General features: G+C 48.0%; 1 protein-coding gene across 4 annotated transcripts in view; it reads right to left on the bottom strand.

Moving 5' to 3' along the window:
• Positions 1-2,850: 2,850 nt before the first annotated feature.
• Positions 2,851-26,232, bottom strand: part of TBC1D1 (TBC1 (tre-2/USP6, BUB2, cdc16) domain family, member 1) — a 91,107-nt gene continuing 67,725 nt past the window's right edge. For all 4 annotated transcript variants that reach the window (XM_014530782.1, XM_014530783.1, XM_014530784.1 and 1 more), the window contains 5 exons: positions 24,413-24,657; positions 22,087-22,246; positions 14,918-15,087; positions 8,075-8,248; positions 2,851-3,351 (listed from right to left, as the gene is read on the bottom strand). In XM_014530782.1, coding sequence (XP_014386268.1) covers positions 3,166-3,351; positions 8,075-8,248; positions 14,918-15,087; positions 22,087-22,246; positions 24,413-24,657 — 935 coding nt within the window. In that variant the 3' untranslated portion in view covers positions 2,851-3,165. The remainder of the gene's footprint in view (positions 3,352-8,074; positions 8,249-14,917; positions 15,088-22,086; positions 22,247-24,412; positions 24,658-26,232) is intronic.

Here is a 26,232-nt window from a genome sequence, read left to right as displayed (position 1 = left end):
TGGGGAGAGGAAGCCAGGCATTGCTATGTGACATCATTATCCGGACAGAAGGAAGGACACTTAGCATATTAGCCTTTTATATAGCTAGATGGAGGGCCTCTGTAAAGACTCACACATGCATGCAATCATTCAAATTAGGTTTCAAAATTAACTGTTGTGATTTGTATCATAATCTGAGTTAGGTCAGAACTCCCTTTCCCAGAGTTCCCTTCCCTGGGTGGTTGTACATTGGAATTGGCTCACAGAATTACTTGTGTGAGATTTGGAAGACAAAAGTGAAGCAACGGCCATTTTTCTCTGAAGGTCATCATAGTCAAATATGGCAACTAACAGACCCAGAGGTGCCTGTCCTCATTCTCCTCTTGTCCACTTTCATCTCTTCTTCCCAAGTGTTGACCTTGAGCATTGACCTAGGGTGGCCCCAGGCTCACCACTAGGCATCTGGCTGTAAATGCCGCCTGGTGGTCACCACGTGGCAGCACCAGCTTCCCACAGAGCTCCAAGAACGCCACCTCCCCAGGCCCACTTCAACATGGAACGTGTGTTTTGCTTCTCAGGTGAGGAGCTGGTTGGCACACCTCAATTTGCACACCTCCTTCTGACAATTCACTTCTCATTTCCTCCCACAATTGTGTTGGGTCTAATTCCTGTTACAAATTTTGATTTCCATAGCACTCAGAGCAACACTTCTCCCCTGATTCACCAACCAAACCAAACACAAACCCCCAAAATGAGTATTCCACATAGAAGAAATTTCTATGCATGTTTTCTAATACTGGGCTTCCTGAGGGCTCATCATGTTCTAGGTCTAAGAGGGCACAAATGGTACCAAAGAAAGACAACTGTGAAGTGCACACACGAGTGTGTTTGGGGAGAATATGAAGCTTACTTGGCTTAAAAGTTTGCCTTTGCTCATCCTCATGCAGGGATGTGAGTTGGTTCTATGCATTTCTCTTTCCCCGGCTATGTCACAGGCAAGACTCTGTCCGACCTGCTTCCACAGGCTCCTGTCCACAGTCCCCTCTGCCCAGCGATGTCATAGCAGCACTTGCTGGCACGTACAAGCGATGGAGCTGGTCTAATTAGTGCTACCATTACACCCTGCATGGAGGTGTTACAACCTAACAAGCATTTGGGTAGCAATACTAAAAACATAAGACTTCAAATGATTTCACTGATGGTGAGGTAACATTCACACTTTGACCCACAGGTGTTCATGAGGCACTCCTTCACTCCTGGGCTAAAAAGCAAAAATCCAAAGTTTCTAAAAAAAAACCAGACAACCCAAACACCATAAAAGTGTGCACATAAATTACTTTATTGCTTTCTTGTTTCTTATTTAATGTGGAGTCAATGTTTTTGAGTAATGGTCAGAAGATGTCCAGATTTCAACATTATTAAACATCAAACAGTAAAATATGTGGAAAGAAGCCCTCCAATGTTAACTCCCAGTATATCTGGTGGAACAACCTGGGATAAAGGCCACTGGGCTTGTCGTCTTGGTTTATGCAGAGAACTGCTATCCTCACATGGGAAATAGGAAAGGTCTCAGATATCGCCCACGTGTTTAGGCAGCAAGCTTGTCTTCCTCTGAAATGTCTGGGGAGACTGACAATGACTCCAAATATGAGAATCCTTCCTTTCACCTCAGGCTTAATTAAAAGAGTCAGAAGAAACTCCTGTGGAACAGAAGAAGTGGTTAGGACAGCGATTTTCACCCGGTGTGCCGCAGGCATTTCTAAAACATGCAATACCTGACCATTTAGTCAGGGACACTGACCTCTTTTCCCTTAGATTGTCAAATAGAAAAATGACAACAACCAACACAACAATAGCCGTCTGGTGTGAATGAATCAAAATTATATATATTTTTTGTCAGATCAGCAAAAAATACATTTTTTTGGTGTGCTGCATAACTTTAGTAAGTAGCTTGTGTGTGCCATGAGATGACAAGGGCTGACAATCTCTGGGCTAGGATGATCAAGACCAGCAATGATTCTACTTTCAAGGAATTGAAATGTGCCTACCCAGTTCCTCTCTGACCACCCCTTGTAAGGACACGTGGATTCTGAGACTGCACACGGCAGGCCCCGTGACGAGGTGAAGCCAGGGCAGCCGTGAGCAGCTTTCTGTGTGTTGAAGGCACAAGGACCTCATCGTCCTGAGGTAGGGGGAGGGTCACCGTGTTGGGAATTATATTCAAAACAACACATCCTACCTCCAGGAAACTGCTCTCAGCTGCCATACATTTGTTTACAATTTTGATCTCCTTTTGAAAGTCCCCAAGTCTCTGGCATCCCTAAAAAATGCTGCTGTGCCCTGCTACCTCTGCAAAGAATCAGATTTCCAAGGAGTGGAGGCTCAAAGGGACACACAGCTGCAAAAATAAATATGCAACTCAACTTTTAATGAATATGAAACACCACAAAGAAATAAATATCTCAGACTCTACAACTACAGGTCGCATTCAAGCAATCCCTCGTAGAGTCTTAAAAATGGTGATTTTCCCATAAAACATTCATCTACAATAACTTTGATCAATACATAAGGACTAAGCAAAAAATGTATGAAAATATGATTTTTTTAAAAAGAAACTTCATTAAATACCAAGAATAGTGATCAAATTCAAGATGTCACATTTAAGTGAATCACTTTTGATCTTTCCTAATGGTCATCTTGGCCTTCCAGGCGAGCATGGACCAGGGCCACCTGCCGACGCTGCTGAGGAAGCAGTCACACCAACCCTCCGTGGGAGAGCCACGGACCCCCATCTTTGCCAGAGGAATCATCTCGAGCCCTCGGGCTTTTGCAATTCCACAGTATGAAGAATGCTCTTTACAAACACAGTAATACTGAAAAAAGAACATAAAAGTGCATTTATTCATGTCCATGCCGTCTAAATCTACTGATTACAGTCATCAGGACCCACTGGAACCTAAACAACAATAAAAACACGGGGACACTCATCCCCCCTGATCCGCAAGTTTCCGTTCAGAAGACTCCGCGTGCTGGCGAGCCAGTTTCCTCCCTGAGAAGCATGCTCCGCGCCTCGCTCTCTCCCTCCAGCATCTTCTGTCTCTCTCGGTTAAGGCCTGGACAGTGTCGGATGGTGTCCCATGTCTCCTCGGGCCGTGCCCTGGCGAGTTGCTGTCAGTCGCCCGCGGGCTAGGGCTGCATGAGGTCAGGCTGGGGTGCCCTCAGCTCTGCGGTCCGCTGCTGGAGCTCCTCCACCGTCCGCAGCAGCGCTGACCTCTCCAGCTCCAAGGCCAGGGCAGCCTGCTTCAGCTTGCTTTCATTGGTCAGGAGCTTCTCCACGGTGGCTTCCAGGCTCTGGATCCTACCATTTGCCACCTGGAGAGTAAAAGGAAACATGAGACTGTCATTGCCCAGTGACAACATAGGGGGCTCCACAGTACACTCCCCTGTCCGGCCTTTGGGGAGCTGTGGAGCCACATTTTGGCACAGAGGAGTCCGCTGGGTACTATCAGTTCTTCTGGCCACACAGGAAGACTACATCTCCCAGGCTCCCTTGCAGATAGTCTGGGCCGCCAGAGCTCCTCCCCTGCTGTGGCTGCTTTGGGAGCTGTACATTGAGGCGGTGGCTTCACAATGCAGAGGAGCCCGAGCTCCGAGCTCCAAGCCACACACTACAGGGATGGCAGCTCAGATATGGCCACAGCATCTTCCTGGAGAAGAGGTGGCGCTTCGGGGACAAAGACCTCTGTGCTCCGCCACTGAGATTTGGAGCTTTACTTATTACTGCAGCACATCCTGGCCTATTTAGACGACATCATCTATTTACAAGTACAAACTGATTTCAAACTGACAGTCAAAAGGGATTCCACGTAAAGGCCCAAGCAGCAATAGCTCACTAATCTGAAATTCTTTCTATTTTCCGTAGAGTGACAAGATATCACTATGTCAGGGAACCTGAGCATTCACCCTGGAACATGTGTGGGGCGCTGTGAATAGCCACGCGTTCTGCTAAGAGGCTCCCGTGCAGGGTCTCTCGGACCTGTCACCACTCTGTGAGCTAAGCAGTCTCCTCATGTCCACCTGGCCCACGTCCTCAGTGGCTGGCACAACATTAAAGTCAGTTTGCACTTCCAGGTGCTTCTCTCTTGTATGCGATCAGGCAGGCTTCCAGGCAGCCAGTGAGCTGGCTCTAGCGAAGCTGAGGGTTTCCTGAGAAAACCACCGACCCCCCTGCTGTCCCGCGGCCTCTCTGGCCTCGGCCTCAGCCCCCAGCTGTGCTCTGGTCACCGGGTGGTTAATCCAGCCCAGGGGCCACAGGTTCCCATCTATTTTGGGGGGGTGGGGGGATGGTACTATTTTTTTTTCTCATTTTCAAACAGGAGAAACTGTATTTTGAACACGATAACACTTGTGCTGGACAGACAACTCATGACTCCAAGTCTAGCTTTGGCTGTGCTACTGGGACACTCAAAATAGAATGTGTGGGGCGCTGTGAATAGCCACGCGTTCTGCTAAGAGGCTCCCGTGCAGGGTCTCTCGGACCTGTCACCACTCTGTGAGCTAAGCAGTCTCCTCATGTCCACCTGGCCCACGTCCTCAGTGGCTGGCACAACATTAAAGTCAGTTTGCACTTCCAGGTGCTTCTCTCTTGTATGCGATCAGGCAGGCTTCCAGGCAGCCAGTGAGCTGGCTCTAGCAAAGCTGAGGGCTTCCTAAGAAAACCACCGACCCCCCTGCCGTCCCGCGGCCTCTCTGGCCTGGGCCTCGGCTCCCAGCTGTGCTCTGGTCACCGGGTGGTTAATCCAGTCCAGGGGCCACAGGTTCCCATCTATTTCGGGGGGTGGGGGGATGGTACTATTTTTTTTTTCTCATTTTCAAACAGGAGAAACTGTGTTTTGAACACGATAACACTTGTGCTGGACAGACAACTCATGACTCCAAGTCTAGCTTTGGCTGTGCTACTGGGACACTCAAAATAGAAGGAACAGGACTGGGATCCTAAGTTTGCTGGCCCACCAGGCCGGGGTGCTCATGCCTGGTGCGTTCCTCCCAGCAGGACTCTTATCCGCACAGTCCGGCCCTCGGCCCAGGCCTGGGTCAGGCCCCACCACGTGTCCAGGAAGGATCGCTTGTTCAGAAGCCCCACGACACACCAGGGGCACCCACAGCTCAGCGGGGAGCTTTCTGCAGGGCCACTGACTGCCACTCGAGCGTCAGGGCTCCCCGGTGAGACTGAAGCTCTCCCCTGAGAGAGCAGGTCTCCTCCTGCACAGGAGGCTGCCCCCCACTGCGCCTGGCTCCTGGCGCCCAAGGACTTGCGGTTGATTACTATGAAAAACGTCCGTCCATTCTTATTTGGCACCACCTGACATGTCTATGAGATTGCCTCATGGATGCTGCTGGACAAAACAGGGTAACGGTTTGGTATCCCACTGCTAGACAACTTTTTTAAGAGAATAAGTGGGGCTTTGGGATGTCTAATAACTATATAGGCAGAACAAAGCTAGAAAATGGGTCAATTTTGATACTTTGGCAAAAATAAAAAGTAAGAAAAAAGATTTATGTTGAAAAATTAACCATTGTATTGAATGCCTACCCTTGGACTCTGAAAACTGCTTAAAAAAAAAAAAAGATGGAGGTGAGCGTCTCACAGAACTTACAGTCCAGCTGAAGGACAGGAACCCCCTGTGACTCCTCGAGGGTCATGGGAACAGGACATACAAGCACCTACAAACCAACAACACAGTCCGTACCCCAACTCTTTGAGAGCAACTGTATCTTATGGCGCCCCCACAGCAGGACTCAGTCAGTGTGGTGGGCTGGCATAAGCTGCGGTCCCGAGTGACCCCTCCAGAAACACAGAGCCGCTTGGTCAAGAGAAAGCATTGCGAGGAGAACACCTGTTGTCACCATTACTGCCAGGCGCCTTTCCTGAAGAATGCGGATTTTGGAGCAGCTTTTCACAACACCCTCTCCTCAAGAAAAGGAACAGCATCACAGAAGCAACACAAACTCACTCTCCACCCTCCATCTCACACACGCACAAAACCCACCCGGACCAGTAAAATGAGCCTCCTGCCTCTCTTAACAAGCCACGTGCTGCAGACGCGAGTCTGAGCTCTGCGAGAAATGCTTCCGCCTGGTATATGTCAAGGACCCAGTGTTTGTTCGGAAGGCGTTTGAAATGACCGCCTACACTGCAGACCCTTACAGGCCAGATAAGGCTCTGTATCCCCTTGAACCTTCCCCACACGGGACGTCCGCGGCGTCCTGGAGAGACTGCACACAGACACACTTTGAGTTAGGACATCTCAGTCACGGGGAGAAAAGCAGCCACGTTTCCGAATATGACAGGCAGTGAGGACTGGGCGGGGAACGCATTTTTCTTTGTTCCTCTAGAGCAGCGGTTCTCAACCTGTGGGTCGCGACCCCTTTGGGGGTCGAACGACCCTTTCACAGGGGTCGCCTAAGACCATCGGAAAACACATATATAATTACATATTGTTTTTGTGATTCATCACTATGCTTTAATTATGTTCAAGTTGTAACAATGAAAATACATCCTGCATATCAGATATTTACATGACGATTCATAACAGTAGCAAAATTACAGTTATGAAGTAGCAACGAAAATAATTTTATGGTTGGGGGTCACCACAACATGAGGAACTGTATTAGAGGGTCGCGGCATTAGGAAGGTTGAGAACCACTGCTCTAGAGTAAATATCTCCTTGGGTACGAGGACAGATCCCTGCGGAGGGAAATGCACTTCAGACTCGGCTGATTTATTAGGCTCTCAGATGCTGGCCTTTCTCATATCACTGCTGAGCCTGTGTCTGCAAAGCGGCAACTTCCTATGGAGAGAAATAGAGGCTCAGATCGGGAAGGAAAGCTAATTCTCAGGTCAGCCCAAGAGCGCATAAAACACACACTTGGGGGTGGGGTGGGGAGGAAAATGTATTTTTTCCTGCGGAAACTCAAAAAAATTTTTTGTAAACACTCCACAAACAATTCCTTAATGCTGACAGCATTACCACCCATTTCTGATGTTAAAAAAGTAGACCATGTGGTTCCTTTATTCCATCAGATTGGAAAAGGAGCTGTGTGTGTGCTAAGCCATTAGGTTTTCTTCCTGTCCTTGTCACACAAACAAGGGAGTCGGGAGAGAGCTGGCCAGCGGTCTGCCCTGGGGAAAGCGTGGGTGGGAGACGTGGGGAGACCAGGGCTCCGGGCTGCCCTCTGCCCTTGCTTCCTGTCACCCTCTGTGCACACAACCAGTGTTTGCCTTTCTAGTGTCCTTGTCCACACGCATCCATGGTAAAATGGAAGCTTCCAGAGTGGAGAACTGTGTCCTTCATCAATCAAGGCTTGGTATTTGCACCAAGGACACATGTATCACGATCCTATGCCCTGGTTTACTTTTTTAATTTTATTTTTTAATATGTTTTTATTGATTTGTAGAGAGAGCCGGAGAAGGAGAAGGGAGAGATAGAAACAACAATGAGAAAGAAACATTGATGTTATTTTTTAATATGTTTTTATTGATTTGTAGAGAGAGCAGGAGAAGGAGAAGGGAGAGAGAAACATCAATGAGAAAGAAACATTGATGTGTGCTCCCTACTGGGGATTGAGCCTGCGACCCGGGCATGTGCCCTGACTGGGAATCGAACCAGTGACCTTTTGCTGCATGGGCGATGCTCAACCACTGAGCCTGGTTTATTTTGCAAGGTAGATGTCAGTGTCGCCTTCCTCCTCTACCATCCCTCTGTGGACCTGGCTGATTTTGCTCATAGAAGCTCAAGCCTTTGCTTCTCTTGTCATTATTCAAAGCACAACTGCCTGCATTCAGCTAAGAGCTCTGCAGAGTCTGGATCGCAAGTTCCTGCTAACGGCAGAAACAGCCCCTCAGAAGGCTGTCTGACCTCAGCAAAGGATCACCTGTCTGCTGCCTCAGAGGAAGGCCCAGGACTCCTGGGATACCTTTGATCCCAACTCTAAACGGACCTGGGCAGAAGGGTCCTGCGGTCGTGGGAAAGCCCAGCCTGCTGAGTTAATGAACTACCGGGGTTCAGGAAGCTGCCTCCCGAATATGCTCTACCTGCAGTTGTTCCAGGAGGTCGAGGTTCTGTTTGCGTAAGCTGCTGTTGGTTTTCTCCAATTTGTCCATTCTTTGGTTGTCGCTGAGAGGAGAGGAATCGATAAGTTCTTCTTGAAGCACGTGGTACTCCACTTCATACGCTTGTAACTGCTTAGAAATGTCCATCTCAAACACCTGTTAAATGCAGAGAAGTCATCAGGCACCAAAAGTGAGAAAAACCACACAAGTACACATACACACACACACACACGTGACCATGTCAACGAGACCCACTAAAACGCCTACTTTGTGCCTGGTATATTAATGATAATTTAAGAAAACTCTGCACTGAGAAGGAATCATTTTACTTGGGAGGAAAGGATATAAGAAGCATTTGGAACTAAGCCTAAGACAACAGTAAGTATGGTCCCTGATATTCATTTTCCAAAAGCCGACACCTTGTTTTCACAAAGGCACACAACATTTGTTTTGAGCTCTGATTCCAATACTTATTTTCTTCTTCTCTGAAAACTCTATTAGGTTAGATGCATCAACTATGGGTCAAAGGGAGGAAACAAAACAAAAGCATCGCAGCCCTATCTGCCCAGTCACCGAGTCAAAGTTTAATTATAGTTCAGCTGGGTTTTCAGAGTTACAAGAACAGCTAAGTAATGGAGCTGTTTACTGAAAACCATGCTTTGCACACAAGACATGCAGCAATGAGCCAAAACCCAAATGTCACCCACATAGATGAGTGAATATGAAACAATGCCTGCGCTGCCTTCCTTCCCATAATAGTAACAGTGATGAAAAAACCACCCGTGTGAAAAACAACCCCGAATGCACGAGTGAGTGAGTGGTCTGTCTGTACTTTCTCTTGGGGACTGAGCTTGAGGGGGGCGGGGGCAGGGCTGAAAGGGGGGCAGAGGGCAGAGGCTGCCGCCTCAGGCACCTCCTCTCTTTCCTGGCTGCGTTGAAAACACCATGGGGCTGAGCCTCTGGGCACCCAACACGGACCCTGGGGAATCTGAGAATTCAGTCACCGCATAAAGAAGCCACATGATCAGAATACACGGTTAGAGAATGAGATTGGGCTTTACAGGAACAGAAACGGACTTTTCAGCACATTTCCTGAAAAAGAAAGGCCAACAGAGTTAAAATCAATGGAGAGCCTCGTTTCCCCTGATGGCCCTCTATCAGCATCCACAGGGGTGAGTCCTATCTTCCCTGAAATCAATTTTAAAAAACCATGTTTACTATCTCACTGCTCACAACAATCTCATTTTGTCTCCCTTAAGGCTAATTCCTCAGCTTCCTGGTTTTCAATTTAATTCAATGGATACTAGTTAGGCACAAAGTCTTTCTATGCTGAAAAACTAACTCACGTTGTATTGGTGGCATGTGTGTGCGCTGTTTACTGTATTGACCCGACTCTCAGTCATCCCTCAGAGTGACCGCGAGGTCAGCAGAGATTATCATCTCTATTTTCAGTCAAGGAAACTGACTCAGAGGCTTTGAGTCAGTCTCAGATCCCGGCTCCACCGGCGACTCCCCGAATGACCTTGAGCAGGTCTCTTGACCTCTCCCAGGATCAGTTCGTGGCCTCCAGCATCTCTGGGGGAGTTACAGGACACAACGTTCCCAGCACCTGGCTGGCAAGACAAGAGGCAGGTGCTCACTCAGCTAAGGGATCTGCTTCCACACACTTGTGGTGAAACCCTCACATTCAAGCTCGCGCTTCAGCAAAATGACAAAGGATGCCACAGCGTGGACCTTGTGAACAGCTCAAACCGCCAACAGTAAAACCGAGACTGTGTGGCATTGGGGTGTGACTATAAATGGGGTACAGAACAAATGTCACACACACACAGCTACCTCTCTTCTTCCACCAAGATTTATTTTTAAAGGAGCTCCTAACCTGGAAAACTTGGGAACAAAACGTCTGGCCATTTACACAGATTGATGGTCAGCTGAGGTTAATGGCTCTCAACTGTGCCTGAAGCTATAAACTCTCAGGCCTCCATTAATACCTAGGAACCTGCCCAGGTCATAATTGTCTCTGCTTAATGGCACCATTATCTCCTGGGTCTCCGAACACTGAGGGCCCTCAGATTTTGCAGTGATGCCCAGAATTTATCCCAAACCATGGCAGCCCGTGGTTGGTGGTAAAAAGAGCCCTGGTCTCCTCAGACAATGCTTGTTCAAGTTGCTATATATTCTTCATAGCCATCATTTTTATAAATGGCTTCATGGTACTCTACCACCTCGACATATCACAACCATGCCGATCCATGCATCCAGTGTTGGCTGCCCAGTTACTTGAGAGTTTCTGTTGCTTTAAATGACACCTCTAAGCGTCCTTGTCCATATGGCTTTCCCCATTTTTCGGATTATTTTCTAAGGATACATTCCAGGAAATAGGATTACTAAGTCAAAGGGGAAGAATATTTTACTGGTTCTCGAGACATATTGCCAAATTGCTTCCCACATGGGAACGATCAGTGTACAACACCATTAGCAGCACACAAATGTGCCAGACTCAGTGCACACACCCTTGGCACTGTGTATTGGCATGAAACATTTCGTTTGGTTAATCTAGTCAGTAAAGCATTATATGTTATTTACACTTGAATCATGCACAAAGCTAAATATTTTCCCAGATGCTGTTTATTACACGGACCTCCTCCTTAGAGAACTGTCTTAAGTTCTTGGCTCATGTGCTAGTGGAGACGGAGTTTCTCTCTGCCGTCTGTGGACACTGCATAATGAAGCTGTGAACCTGGTGTCTGCACAACTAGCCCCGTACTTTCCACGTCCCCACCCCACACCTGCCCCGCCTCTGTCGGTCTCAGTGGCGCACCCAAGGCGGAGAGAGGAGCGGTCGGCCCAGGTATCGGCAGTAAGGGGGGCGGCAGGGTCTGTCGTGCATTTAAAAACAGTAATAAACCCCACTAATAGTTGGTCTGCTTTTTATTACCACCACATGCACACAATCCTAAACAATGCCAGTGGTAAAATAAAGTATCCCTCCCACCCTACCACACCCTCTAGGTCTGGCACTGATGGGCCTTTTTAAAAAGTACTCACTTCCAACAGTGCAAACTGCCCAGGCAGAGGGCTCCTCCCAAAGGCAGGAAAGGGGGCCTGGCCACGGGCTCCGAGGAGCCCTTCTGAACAAAGGAGCCTTGTTAAGATTCTGGTTCCGGCCCCACATGCTCAGCTCGCACAGAGAACTGCCAGCTGTTTACAGTGAAGTTGCCAGGAGCAGAGCTTCTCCATTGGTTCCCAGGGTGCTGATCCCCAGGGATCTCGCTAAAATGCAGATTTGGACTCAGCAGGTCTCTGGTGAGGCCCCAGATTCTGCATTTCTCACCTGATACACTGACAGTTCCTACTTGATACACTGACAGGCTGGGGCCACGCTCTAAATGGAGCCCAAAGGGAGCTGGAAATAGGCTGTTTCCCTGTCTCCCCACCCCCACCCCGACTCTGTTTTCCTTCCTTACACTGAACTGGGGTTGCAGAGGCCGATGCACTCACTGTGACAGGAATGCAAACTGGACCTTCTCTTAGTTTCTGTTTACCCCCAGGGTTTCCCCTCTTCTTGGGTCGGGATTTTTAAGTCACACCAAGGACTCCACAGAGCCTGCAGAGGCTCTGTCCTCCTGCCCGGGGCTCTCAGCTCTGGACCTGCCCCTCTGTGGCTGCTCCCAACCCATCCGCATGGACTGGACCAGTGTCCTCGCTGCTCTCTCTCATCCTGTACACAGGCTGTGTCCCAGCCTCTGGAGCCAAGACCACCCATGGAGAGGGCATTTAGTGAAACGGAGCCAATGGCGATCACAGAGACGCCAGACCTGCCCATGCGTACAGGACAACTGTGTGCAATTAATGCACTTACCCCTTCCACCCTGATTCCTCCAAGGTCAAACCTGGGGTTCTGTGAGCCTGCAGAGGAAGCATGCTGCACCTCGGCCTCGTTTCTGAGCAGGACTTGAGACTAGAGCCCCCTCTGGAGGCCAGGACTCCTCAGACCCCAACCATCTCTCTCTCTCTCTCTCTCTCTCTCTCTCTCTCTCTGGAGGCCAGGACTCCTCAGACCCTAACCATCTCCCTCTCTCTCTCTCTCTCTCTCTCTCTCTCTCTCTCACACACACACACACACACACACACACACGCACACCGCTGAACTGCCAGGCATGTGGAATCTCTCTCTAGTCTCTCACTCCCATGCCTTTGCATATGCTGTGACCAGGGGTCAGCAAACGACAGCCTGCAGACTGAATCTGTCCCACCGCATGTTTCTGTAAATAAAGTTTCACTGCAGCACGGTCACCTCATTCCTATACACACCGTCCGTGGCTGCTTTCGCTCTGCAAAGGCAGAGCTGAGTGGCTGCAGCAGAGACCTTATGGCCTACAAAGCCCACAACCTCACTATCTGGCCCTCTACAGAAGACGTGTGCTCACCCGTCTTGGCTCATTCTTTTTTCTTTTTCTTTTTTAACTTATTTATTGATTTGAGAGGGTTGGGGGAGAGAGATTTGTTGTTCCACATTTTTATGCATGCCTTGGTTGATTCCTCTATGTGCCCGGCTGGGGATAGCACCCACAACCTTGGTGAAGCAGGGTGATGCCCTGACCAACTGAGCTACCCGGCCACGACTTCGGCAAATTCTTTGAGGCTCAGCTGAACTGTATGCCTTCAATTCTCAACCAAGAGTGCTCACGCCCTCCACCAGACAGGCTCCCGTGAGCCTTGCACAAGCACCGAGGTAGCTCGCACCACACTTGTAATTACTGGGTTACATGCTTATTTTCTGCACCGGCTGGGCTTTGGTGTCCGAGAGACACGTTATATTTCCGGCTCTGCCACGTTACACGGGGTGGGGGCGTGTTACTCTCTCCACATCCGGTCTCCCCAGCTTTCAAACAGGGATTATAGTCCCCATTCCAAAGCTGTCAAGGAGTCAGTGGTCTAACAAATGCCAAGTTCAAAGCAGCCACCTGAAGAAAACCAACGACACACATAAAACTGTTCTCTCCCTGTGTTGTGTCCACGTCCGTCCTCCGAACACTTAAGGGGCACCCAATAATCTCAATAGGTGCCTTTTACAGAAAAGGGGAGGAAAATGGGATTTTTCCTGGAGCTCAATATCCAGGAGGTAAACAATGTCAGCTGAGGCTGCTGGCCTTCGAGTCAGGAGCAAAGTCAAGGCACTCACTGGGCCAGACGTTGGGTTCAGTGACCAAGGCTCTCTGCCTTTCCCCAGCAGCATAAAATACCAGGGGAACGAAAATATATGCAACAAAAGCTCTGAGAAGGAATAAATGCACACAAATGCCAGGAATTACAGTATCAAAGGGTGGAGATTTTGGTATTAATACACAGGTAAAATACAGAGAAACTCTGTAGTGAAATGACACCCAGAGGCCCTGGGGGGTGTTGGGTGGCTGCTAGAGCCTGTGAGGCCAGAGGATCCGAGTGTGAGACCCGCCCGGTCCACTCCGCAGCCTGGTGACTGAGGGCCAGTCCATTATCCACTTTGAGCCCCAGGCTCCTCATGGGTTAAAGCCACCTCTCCTCTCGGGAGTGCAGTCATGATGAAATGAAATCATGTGTATTTATAGACTCACACGGAACCTGGTAAAAGTAGGGCCTCCACAAGCCAGAGTTAGAGGCGGAGCCTATCAATGAGTGGAGAGCTGCTCCCTCACACAGGCCTGTGAAACGTGCAGAGATGCAAAGTGACGCCTAGCATGGCACCCCTCCCCCACCCCCTCCAGGCTTTCTTGCTCCTTTCTCTGTGCCCAACACCTAAGGAGAGGCAGCCAGGACATCACAACTCCGCGTCTGGGGGCACCAGACCAGAAGCGCTGCTCCTCTTGGACTAACAGAAGTCCTCTGAATAAGGATTCTTTAAAAGCTTAATTTCACTATTTGTTTTTTCGGAATTGCTCTATGTTTTCATTGTATTTGGAGCAGGTGAGGTAAGTTCTAGGCTTAGAGAGGCCTGAGGCTGACTCCGCAGTGCTCCACACAGACCTCTCCTCAGAGCTTCTCAGCCAGCAAACCTCGGGCTCCTCCCAGGTGACCCCGCCCTCTGCTAAGCAGCCCAGCCCTTCGCAGTCAGCAATCACTATTGGAAGATTCTTCCTTAAGCAGAGTCCAAATCTGCTCCCAGCCCTAATCCAGACCATGGAATAACTGGTCCAGTTGTAATTCCTGGCTCCATTCACCCCTCACCCTTAACATTCCAGACAGTAATGGTTCTACTGCACCCAGAAGCCAGAGGTGCTGTGACCACAGGTGTGGAGGAGAATTCTATTAAAGTAGGAGCACGTGTGCGCACGCATACACACACACATACACACACACAAATATTGTGGAATAAACTTACATAAAATGTATATGCTCTATCACAACTTTGCTATGAAAAGTTATTTTTATAAAATAATATTTCAGCAGAAAAATGAAAACACTTATTTTACAACAGCCTACATTGAATAGATGTATGAATTTTAGAAGAACACATGACTAGGGGTGAAGTCTCTTAATTATAAGAAACTACTGATAATTTGTGCTGGTCGCCACACCTAACCATTGCCATGGTGCTGCCACATGGCATGTCAGCATTGGACTCACAACACACGCACACGCACACACACATTTAATCACTGGACACATATTTGCGATGTGACTCCTACACACCAGGCATCACACAATATGATGCCCAGAGTACAAAGTGGGAGGAAATAGGTCCTGCTAAATGATAATAATAATAATAATAATAATAATAAAGCTTCTACATATCCAGGATTGACCCTTTGGAAAGGTCAATTTTTTATTAAGACTGAATCATACCTGATTGATGGTCTTTTCCATTTGCACCAAGCCCAGGTTGGGTAGTGTGTTTTTTATAAAGTCGACTATGGTCTCTAGGTTTTCATGCTGCAGAATCAAGGGCTTATGGCTCCCCAACAGACTTAAAGCCACTTTAAATATGACCTCTGATCCCTGAAGAAAGATCATATCTGGGAAAACACAGAAATGCAGAAAGTTAAACCAGACCAGTTTCTGATGAAATACCATTCAGTTTCCTTTTCCACACATCGCAGAGCAGGGCAGAGGGAAACATGACCCAAACTTCAAGTTTTATTTCCTTTTTAAGAGCCTGACATTTCAGATAGGGTTGTCAAGGCAATATTGCAAACAATAAAAGAAATATAGGTAAACATACTACTAAGATTTTGATAAACATTTTTATTTGCTCCAAAGATATATTAAATTCAAGCATACTTTGAAAGTTAAATTGAAAAATGGAAAATTTTTTATCAGTCTATTTTTCCAGGAATGTTCTAGATTTCAAAGGAGTTACTAAAACATATGTTTTTATGGGTAAAACAAAAGTTTTTAGACATAGAGCATTAGATATATAGCATTCAAATATAGATATCTAACTATATAGCCTAAGAGAGAGTAAGTGAAAAAATGCCTCTGTTTCCTCTATTTTGAAATAAGGAGTTGAATGAAAAGATCTCTAAAGACTCTAAATGCTCAATTCCACAAATGCATTATTAAATATAATTATACTGAATTTTAGCTCAATAATGGAGTAAAGCTGAGCCCTAGCAACTGATTGTGGGTGACTAAATTCAGGCAAGCTACCTGACAACTGGAATAATCTATATATATAAAAAGCCTGTGGTCGTCACACCCTCACGGGGTAACAACCAATCAGCAGGAGGCTGCGTGCGTGGCAGGCACACGCCGGCACCAGCGGGGACTTGACCAGGAGGTGAATCGGGGGAATCCGGCCCAGCGGGGCAGGACTTGGGGCAGGCCCGCAGCGCAGGCGGGGTCCCGGGTCTCGTGCGATTGCATGCGCTGGGTCACTAGTCCTATATAATAAAAGGGTAATATGCAAATCGACCAAACAGTGAATGACCAGTCGCTATGATGCGCACTGACCACCATGGGGCAGACGCTCAATGCAGGAGCTGTACCCTGGTGGTCAGTGTGCTCCCACAGGGGGAGCACTACTCAGTCAGAAGACGGCTAGCGAGCGCAGCAGCAGTGGCAGGAGCCTCTCCCGCCTCCGCGGCTGTGCTAAGGATGTCCAACTGCGGGCTTAAGCTGGTAGTCAGACATCCCCCAAGGGCTCCTGGACTGTGAGAGGGTGCAGGGGCGCAGGGGACCCCCCCCCCCAATGCATGAATGTGGTGCAGCGGGCCTCTAATGTACATATAAGAAAAGATATAAAGATGAGAGCATGAATCTAATTAGAGGCAACTGCCAATCTGTCTCTCCCTCTGGCTACAGGGCAATGGAAGAGACCAAGAAGCTGGAAATTCCATCAGGTGGAGGAAGACAGAGCAGATGGGGAAGAGCCCCAGCACCGCGCCTCTCTGGGTGGTTCCGTGGGATGACATGTAAAAGCCGTGAAGAAACAGAAGTGGCTGGATGCCGCCCTGTGTAAGGGAAAGGTGTCCGGGTGGTGTGTGGATCACACACAGGGCAGACCGAGGTGCCGACTGGCCCGTCAGCCTCGGAGGTGCGCTGTGACCTGCACGAGGCCTTAACCTCCTGAGCACACCTGGTGCCGGTTGGGCAGGGCCCTAAGCGATGCTGTGCTGAGGTCGGCCCGTCTCTCTCAGGGCTCAGGGCCACAGAGTCCACAAACGTCACAACTGCTTGTGACTCCGGGCAGCCCCCAGGGACCAGCAGTTTCCACGGCTGCCTCCCTCCGGTTTGGCTGCAGAGGCCGATCTCTGAATGTCGAGTCTTAGGGGAAGTACCCGTGTCTAAGGCAGTGCCGTGAAAGAATCTCCCCGTGGAATGTCTGCTTTCCAAAATACAGTGTTTACCCGTGTAAGCACCACTGCAGAAAATAGAGACTTAAAATACCACCATAACCACAATGCATTTTTAAACAGAAAAGACATTTCAAAAGAAAAAGAGTAAATTTGAAGATTCCGTGGTTTAGACACGAAGCCTTCCTTTCAGTATATGAACATTTATAGCTGAACAAAACCTGATGGCATTTGTCAGAATATTTAGGGCATTTTAGTCAGGGGTCCAGGGAACGGACTGCACTACCTGGAAGTACATCCTATAGTGACAGTTCACTGTTGTTGGTCTCTGAGGGACAAGTACCTTAAAACTAGATACAGTACCATTTGGGGTGGTGAACACACACTATACAGTTGATGTGTTATAGAACTGTACACCTGAAACCTACATAACTTTATTAACCAATGTCATCCCAATAAATTCAATTTAAAAATTAGATAAAGTACAGTACCCAAGCCAATTAAATAATTATTGGGGAGCTTTTGAGCATAAACAAATGCGTAATCCATATCAGCAGTCTCTTAAAGGTTAGCAATGAGTCCTCCAAGTTTTATTCCATTATGAACTTTGTGCTTATAACAAGTCTACTTAGTAGAGTGCACTCTAAACTCAGACTTTACTGGACTGTATGAAAAAAACAAAAAGAATTTTAGAGAGTTGAGTGTTTTGTTTTTTTAACTCTCTTCATTAGTATGTTAAAAAACACACAATAAAATATAACTGGATATATTTATTTCATTGGATCTAATGGTATGTATTTAATGTAATAAAAAATACATATATTCCTGCCTGACTGGCGTGGCACAGTGGTTGAGAGCAAACCTATGAACCAGGAGGTGGCGTTTCGATTCCCAATCAGGGCACATGCCTGGGCTGTGGCTCAATCCCCAGTGTGGGGCGTGTTGTAGGCAGCTGATCAATGATTCTCTCTCATCATTGATGTTTCTATCTTTCTCCCTTTTCCTTCCTCTTTGAAATCAATAAAAGTAAAAAAATAATTTTTTTTAAACACACACACAATAATCTCCTTGGGAAAGTGATTTAATTTCCCGCATTTGAAAATCACTGCGAAAGAAATCACCCCACAGCCCTGCACTGCCCAGCTCACAGCACGGGCTGACTCCTTTCTTCTCTCCTTTCTCACACCGCCCAGAAACAGGCTCAGGGCTCTACCAGGCAGGAAGTAAAGGGAACCTTAAATTCAGCTGACTCCTGCACTTGACAAGTTATTTGCTGAGAACAACACGAATAGCTACTTCCCTTTGAAGATGCTCTGGCAGCCCTGTTACTGTGCTAACGGGTACGGACACTCTATTTGAAACTCCCCGTGACATAAAAGGGCAATTTTCCTGGGGGGGAATGATAAACGCCAAGCGCACGGCCAGGGAGCGAACGCATCCTGCATCTTTTCCAGCCACCTTTGTCTTTGTCAAGGGCAATCACTCTGCCTAACTTCCTGGGGGAGGCCGCGGTCCTCCGCTGCGACCAGGAACAGGTAGGAGGGGAACGAAGCGTGGTGACAGCCCTAACAGATTCTGCAAACACTCCCTTCATCAGCACTGTGCCATGCTGCCGAAGAGCCATTTTTCCTGGCTGTACAATCTTGCTCACCTGTCTATTTTAGTCCTTGAGCCTCTCTGAAGCCTTCCTCACATTACAGGTGGCTTCTGTTTTTTTGCCAAGCCCCTAGTTTTTACATCCCATCTCCTCGCTGATCCACCTGGAATTACATCCTATTGAAACCTTCAGGAGCCTCCTCTTCCATTAGGAGCACGTCTGGTCCTTTACCCCCAAAGGCAGACCCCTCTACACCCGAACAGGAAAATACAGGAGGAGGCTATTTTACACCATGTGACGCCCACATGGAAGGACTGACTTTCAGAAAAGCGTCATTACCAGGCGCCTTAATGATGAAGGTCAAGGAACATACATCATTGCAGCTGCCCCTGCAAGCAGCATACACTTAAATTCGAGGTGACCTATTAATTAGTATAGGAGCCATGCTGACTGCATGCTGAGAATCCTTTACTTACGTATACAATTGTGAAGAGCTAACAAAGATCCATTTGTTTTCAGGGCTTATCCAGGCCTAAAGACCTATAATGAAATGGGCTTCAGACCAAAAGAGACTCCAGTGTATGAATGGCACGCTTTGGATTTAAAACTGAGCAATCCACCATGACAGGGGTTTAAACAAACACGGTTCAAGTCGCAGATGCTAGGTACAGAAATGGTTTTTAAAAACCTATCTTTTCCAATAAAACAGTTTGTTTTTAAGGACTGATAGATGGGATGGATTGTGCAAAAAAAAAAAAAAAGTAGTGTTGTTAGGACTGATAGATGGGATGGATTGTGCAAAAAAAAAAAGGAGTGTTGTTGTTTTTTCAAAATGACATCATGACACAGTGTGCCTTGAGCTCTCACTTCCTGCCTACAACTCCAGGCGCCCTGAGCCCCTAGCCAGCAGGACGTGAACTCAGGACAGCAGGGGTCTGTGAGGCCCAGGAATCATCTTTATGTAAATGTATAAGAAACTCCAATCCCACCACTGACTACAGAACATAGCGAGAAATAGGTGGGGGTTTTTTTCAGCTTTTATCTGTGAAGTCATTAGGATGAGCTTCACAGAGTTCCGAATACTCATTTCCAAAGCGGAGTTTGCTTGTTTGTTGTCAGTGCCTCCTACCCATGGATGCAGCCTAAGGGGAGATGTTTTCCTAGAGATTTGTGGCCCTGGAGCCCAGGACCGTCTGCAGGCAGCAGCTCTGGTGCCTGTGGCCAGCAGCAGGGATAACTCAGCGCTGGCCCTCCTGCCCAGTCCCCTTCCCACCCTGTAATTTGATGTCTGAGCTATTTCAAACCATTCACAACACCCACCTACCGCCTTCTCAATCTCCACCTCTCTCCATTATCCTGTTAAGACTCCCTGAATTTCCAGAGTAAGAAAAGTAAAATACACAAAATTTTAGGCAAGAAAGACTGAAGCTTCCGGTTGGAGAGCTTATAGTTCGTGTGACTCTTGTTAGTAAACTAAGCAGACACTTTTGAGGCTTTTAGTTCTTTTTAAACAATAGTATAAACCCTTCATGAACTCTCACTAACAATTTGTTTCACCAGGAAGAGTGTTTTGAGTATCTCTTTTCTTCAATGCTTATTTTTTTAGGAACAGAAAATAAAAATGCACTTGGGAAGTAGCTATACAAAAGAGGGGTTAGTAAACATTTTAAAAACAAAGAATCTTCTAGTAAAGTCAAATGCGAACTTCTTTAAAAGTTCTTCTGGAGCCCTAACCGGTTTGGCTCAGTGGATAGAGCATCGGCCTGTGGACTCAAGGGTCCCAGGTTCGATTCCGGTCAAGGGCATGTACCTTGGTTGCGGGCACATCCCCAGTAGGGAGTGTGCAGGAGGCAGCTGATCGATGTTTCTCTCTCATTGATGTTTCTAACTCTCTATCCCTCTCCCTTCCTCTCTGTAAAAAATCAATAATATATATATATATATTTTTAAAAAGTTCTTCTGGATAGAAGTGAATACTGAAAATCTAACATTTTGGTGGGGTGGGAGGAGAGGCAAGAAGATAACTCAACACCCACTTATATTAAAAAGCAAATTTTAGGATTTCTAGAATTTGGATATACAAGCTATTTACCCAAAGCTGCCTAATGTAGTATGTACTCTCCCAATGTTTGTGAACATCCCCTACATCCCCTTTAGATGTTCCCTAATTCTGAAAACAAATGTAAAAAAAAGTTGATAAGATTACAGATCTTTAAGCTATCAAGTTACTGAACATAAATGGCACTTTAAATATATATTTTATTGAATTTTTACAGAGAAGAAGGGAGAGGAATAGAGAGTTAGAAACATCGATGAGAGAGAAACATCGATCAGCTGCCTCCTGCACGCCCCCCATTGGGGATGTGCCCGCAACCAGGGTACATGTCCTTGACCGGAATCGAACCCGGGACCCTTGAGTCCACAGGCCAACGCTCTATCCACTGAGCCAAACCGGTTCGGCATAAATGGCACTTTAAAACCACCTGATGTTGGGAGGGACCATCAATTTTTTAAACCTTTTTTAAAAATATATTTTATTGATTTTTTCGGAGAGGAAGAGAGAGGGATAGAGAGTTAGAAACATCGATGAGAGAGAAACATTGATCAACTGCCTCCTGCACACCTCCTACTGGGGATGTGCCCACAACCAAGGTACATGCCCTTGACCGGAATCAAACCTGGGACCTTTCATTCCTCAGGCTGACACTCTATCCACTGAGCCAAACCGGTCAGGGCAGGACCATCAATTTTTTAATAACCTCCCGCTCCACAGAAAATACAATACAAAGAACCTGAATTGTCAGTTATTATTTCATTCTGCAGTAGGGAGAGCACCTGGTACAAGCACTGGCTGCGCTCAGTGTTCCACTGGGCTCCTGGCATCCACGAGAATGCGCCTTCCCTGCCACCCAAGGCCGTTTTAAAATTGTTTTTGTTTTTTATTTTTTAATTGATGCATAACAGACAAGGCAGTTTTGAGACTTTGCACGTGAATACCTATTTTACTTTGACAGGGACAATCTTCTTGAAAAATAAATCAAGAAAATGGGAGATGGTTTGAGGTGGGAACAGCCTAGGGCTACAGAGGGGCTACAGAGGGTGAGACATTTGGGAAGATCAGACAGGGGACATGTGAGGATGGAACGGTGAGTCATCCACACGGAGGTGTCGCCAGAAGCCTGATGGCAGAGAAAACCAAGAGCTCAGGGCAGGGAAAGAGGAGAAAGGAGAGGGGGAGATGCAAAGAGAATCTAGTAAGAACAGCAGCCCAGAAGGCACTGGTCAAAAAGTTCTAACGGGCAATCGGTGAACATTGAGCATCACAGGTCAGGAAGGCTGGGAAACGCCTTCTGGCACATCGGCTGGGGCTCCCTGGCCGAGTCTGTAAGGTGTCAGCCCAGTGGTGAGGGAATCAGGTCTCATCCCACAAGATGAAGGCATGTAGGGGAGCCCGATGATTGTCAGAAGTGACGGTCTTGCAATTCACAAAACCCAACCCTGAAATTTAGTGTCAAACAACACCCCATTCTCACAGAAGACACAGGTAGGAAAACAAGAAGTCTCACAGTGGAGTGACATGGAACACGGGAATGCTGGTTCTGGCAACGTGTGCACCCACTTACCGAAGACTCTGGCCACAAATCCCAGGGGGAACTGGGAGGCGAACACGGTGAGAAACCAGGGCGCGGCGTAGAGGCTGGGGCCGATCTCGTGCTCCTCCAGGTGGTTGTAGAGGTCTCTGTGGTAGTCGTGGAGGAGCCGTGAGAGCTGGTACATCTGGATCTGCAGGGACACAGGGTCAGTGCTCTCGGCCCGCTACGCGTGCACAGTGACTTCCCCCACTCACAGGACAGAGAAGACTTCCTAGCACCTGAAACATTCTATTTGGCTCAGGATGTCCTTTTTAAAAAAATGTATCTTTATGGTTGAAAGTATTACAGATGTGCCCCCTCCCATTGACCCGCTCTACCCCACACAAGCCCAGGCCTTCACTGCACTATTGTCTGTGACCATGGGTCATGCACAGATGCATAATCCATTCTTTGGGTCACTGATCTCAGCTTCTCGTTTATCCAACCAGAGCTTCCTGGGTGCTCACTGCATGCGAGGCCCTGACGGGTGCAGGCCCAGAACACTAACACTGGGTCTCCTACCACTTCCTTTCTTTTTACCGTCCCCTCGTGTCCTTGGCTGAGAGAACCTAAACTTCCGTCTGTGGAAAACACTTCATAAATTCTCTTACAAATACAATTCCTAGCAAAACTTAAACCCAGGGAATCGGAAATAACGTGCCGAGAGTGAAGCCAACACAGGTGGTGCTTCTGTGGAAGGTTCTGCTGTACCCGCTCAGTTAGTAAGTTCCCTCCGGGTCCCCCAACGCTGAAGCAGAGGGTTCCCTGTGTGGAAGGTGGCAGGTCTGGCAGGGAGCCCGTGGGAGGAGCCCCGGGCTCAGCCCAGAGCCCAGCAGCCCCGCCGCCCCAACCCAGAGAAACGATAGCCAGAGCGGGTCAGCTCCCTGCTGAGGTGCTGGGGGTTGGATGTGCCCTGTCCAAACTGAACAGAACTGCTTCCAGGGACAGACAACACAGGCCTCTGAAGTACCATCTGTGGCCTCTTGTTGTTGTTTTTATGTAAAAGAATCGAATCACCAAGGTCACAAGCCCCCAAAAGAGAGCTGTGTGTTACCGTATTGAACGATATAAAACTTGCACATTCTGCTCTGATATGGCAGGGATGTCTGGATTAAAGCCACAGGGAAGAATGCAGGAGGGACCTGACAGGATGCGTGGAGAGTGTGATGTGTGTCAAAAGCTTTTAGCGAGTGGAATGGCCTCCTTTTATGAGATTTCTGTCCATGTGGCTCATAGTCAGGGGGAGGTGAATTGGACGTTTACCCACACAATTTGGTGCTAACGTAACCTTTCTAAGAATACTTTCTGAGGCTTTGAAATCACAGCATCTTTCTGATAAATGGTCACATAAACACATGATCCAACATTCAGGAATATTCCCCAAGTCGGACCCGGTTTTCCCACTTCTGAAGGTGCAGAATCAGCACTCGGCACTTAAAACACTGCTGTTGGCTTTTCTCTTGATAGGACCTCCCTCCCATCACTCACGCATTCAACAAACACTGCCTGGGTGTCTACTTCATCCCAGGCACTGTTGTTCTAAGAACTACGGATGCAGCTCCAAGATGGATCCAGAAAATAAACAGGTAATTTCAGGCAGCAAGAGTGTGATGCAAAAGAAATGAGACAAGATATCCTGATACAGTGTACACGCCTGGGGTGGACGTGGGGGGACGTGGTGGTCAGGAGGAGCTTCTCCTAGGATGTGGTATTTGAGCCGACCCCTGGATGAGAAGGGATCCCTGGCACAGGAAGTAGCAAACACAGTGGGAAATAGGAGTTAGACCGTCTGAAGGTGCTTTGATGAAGAACAAAAGGGAGGGCCCTAGACACAGAGGGGCTAGCTGTGTGACCTGGTCAAATTCTATAACCGCCCCCCCCCAGCCTTAGTTTTCCCACCTATAAATTGAGCCGATGAATGGTGTGTCCCTGAGGGTCAGTGAGGAGGTCAGTGCCTACAAAACAGCCGGGGTCATGCCTCGCAGAGAGCACGTTCTCAGCAAAGATCGCTATTATAACGCTAACTGATGGTGGAAAAGCCCCTTAGTAATAACACTGTCATAACTAGGCATGGTGCCAGGTGGGTACTGGAAATATCAGGGCGAACACTGTAAGGCATATATAGAATTGTCTAACCACAATGCTGTACACTTGAAACTAACAAAAAATAATACTGAATGTAAGCTGTAACTAAAAAATAAAAGGATTTCTTTTTTGTTTGTTTGTTTTTAAAGAAAAAGCTCTTTAACTAGATCTGGAAAGGAATCATAAACGTTTTGGCCTTTTGTCTCCCTCAAAGACATACGGAAGGTTCTACCTGTAAAATGATCATGTCCGGTCGGTACTGTTTCCGCAGCCCCCGGTCAAACATCAGGAACTTGAGCATGTGAAACGCCTCTTCCTCGCCCATGTGCAGCAGCAGGATGCCGGCCACAAAGCTGAGGCCTTGGCAGTATCCCACTTCCTGGTCCAGAAGCGAGTAGGCCTTCAGGATGTTGTAAAGGGACAGCTGCCCCGCGCCCAGCTGGGCCGAGAAGTACGGGTGTGTTGGGAAGGTTCGACCTGTGAAAACGAGAACCATCAGTCGTCGTTTTAAAAAAGAAAGTCTGTGAATCAGAAACCCGATGGCCTGCAGGTTACAGCAACAGTTCCTCAGAAGCCGGGTATCTACGTGAGCTCCGTATACAAGGTCACCTGGTTGTTCTAAGAAGAATGTTTGCAACCAACCCCTCAGCAAGCATTCACGGTGTTTTGTGGCGGGACAAATGAGAACTGCCACAGGTCGTACAGATACCTGGATTTCAATCTGAAACAGAAGAAAACGGCCTGCCCTCTAATCAGACAGGAGCACCTGTCCCAGCACCATCTGAAAGCGGCCAGGCCCTGGCCGGCTGCAGACCATCCCCATCGCTTTGCCAGGCTGCCCTAGACGCATTCCCTGTGCCGGCAAGGGCTTCGGGCCACACACATTATTTCTGTGCTTTTAAACCACAGGCAGTACTTTGAAACGGACTGAGGAACAGGAGGTGTTTTCTTTTACACAAAAAACACAAAACAGTTACCTTCCTTCCAGAAAGAGGTTAAAAAAATAAGTTCTCAACATCCTGATTATTTACACAAAAAGCTGGTATTCAGCAAAGGTTTAAAGACTTCTTTTGTCCAGGCGGCTTTTGTGGCTGATACTTGTCAAATCCACCTCACCCTCTCCTGGAATGTGACCGATGGGAAATGTGTTTCCAGGGAGCAGAGGAAAAAATGCTCGGCCAGGGCCCAGCGGGGACCCAGCAGGGACCCAGGTGGGGATCCTGGCCTCCTTGGATCAGCAGAGGCAGAAGGGGAAACTGGGCCACAGGTTGACTGTTCGGCTTCCTTACTCAGTCGGCAAAAGGAAGAGGACACTCCGGTGTTCTTGCTCAGCCTCGTGAGAAAGCACTCATCCACCAGGCGGTTTATCTGCACTGGATTGAAGTGGCTGGAACAGTCCCCTAACTACCTTCCTGATTTCTTGTCCTGTATTCATGGTTTGCCCGCTCTACCTCTTCCCCCAACAAATGTTCCCCAAACACACCTCACACATGTCCTCCCACTGGGAAAAGCATCAACGGCTCCCAGTGGAGCTCTGCACACTCACCTCCTCACCTGCCCCCCAGCTCCATCCTCTACTCCAGGGCCGGCCTAGGAACTGCGAGGGGGGCCCCGGGTCTCTGAACCCCTCCCTGCTGCGGGCAGAACGGAGCGTGCGCCAAGCATGGGATGCCTGCCCATGTTCCTAGTCTAGGGTGGCATGCCAGCGGCCCTGGATACCAGCCACAGACATCGTGTGAAATTGTCAGCGGCCACGTGGGAAAGTACAGGTGAAATTAATTTTACTAAGACATCCTGTTTAACCCAGCATAGACAAAATACTGTCTTTTCAACATGTAATCAATATACAAATGATGGAGACATTTTGCATTCTTTTTTCATACTAAGCCTTTGAAGCCCAGTGTATTCTGTACTGACGGCACATCTGAGTGCTCCCCAGCCATATCCAAGTGCTCGACAGACACACACGCTACCACGCTGACCGCACAAGTATACTGCTTTCTGCAGCTTCTCAGAGGGACTGGAAATACACAGGAAGCTCCTCACTCCATT

The sequence above is a fragment of the Myotis brandtii genome, unplaced genomic scaffold, assembly GCF_000412655.1.
Source record: "Myotis brandtii unplaced genomic scaffold, ASM41265v1 scaffold777, whole genome shotgun sequence".
NCBI classification, from domain to species: Eukaryota; Metazoa; Chordata; class Mammalia; order Chiroptera; family Vespertilionidae; genus Myotis; species Myotis brandtii.
The sequence above is the reverse complement of the archived record's forward strand: the minus strand, read 5'-3'. Positions and strand labels throughout refer to the sequence as shown.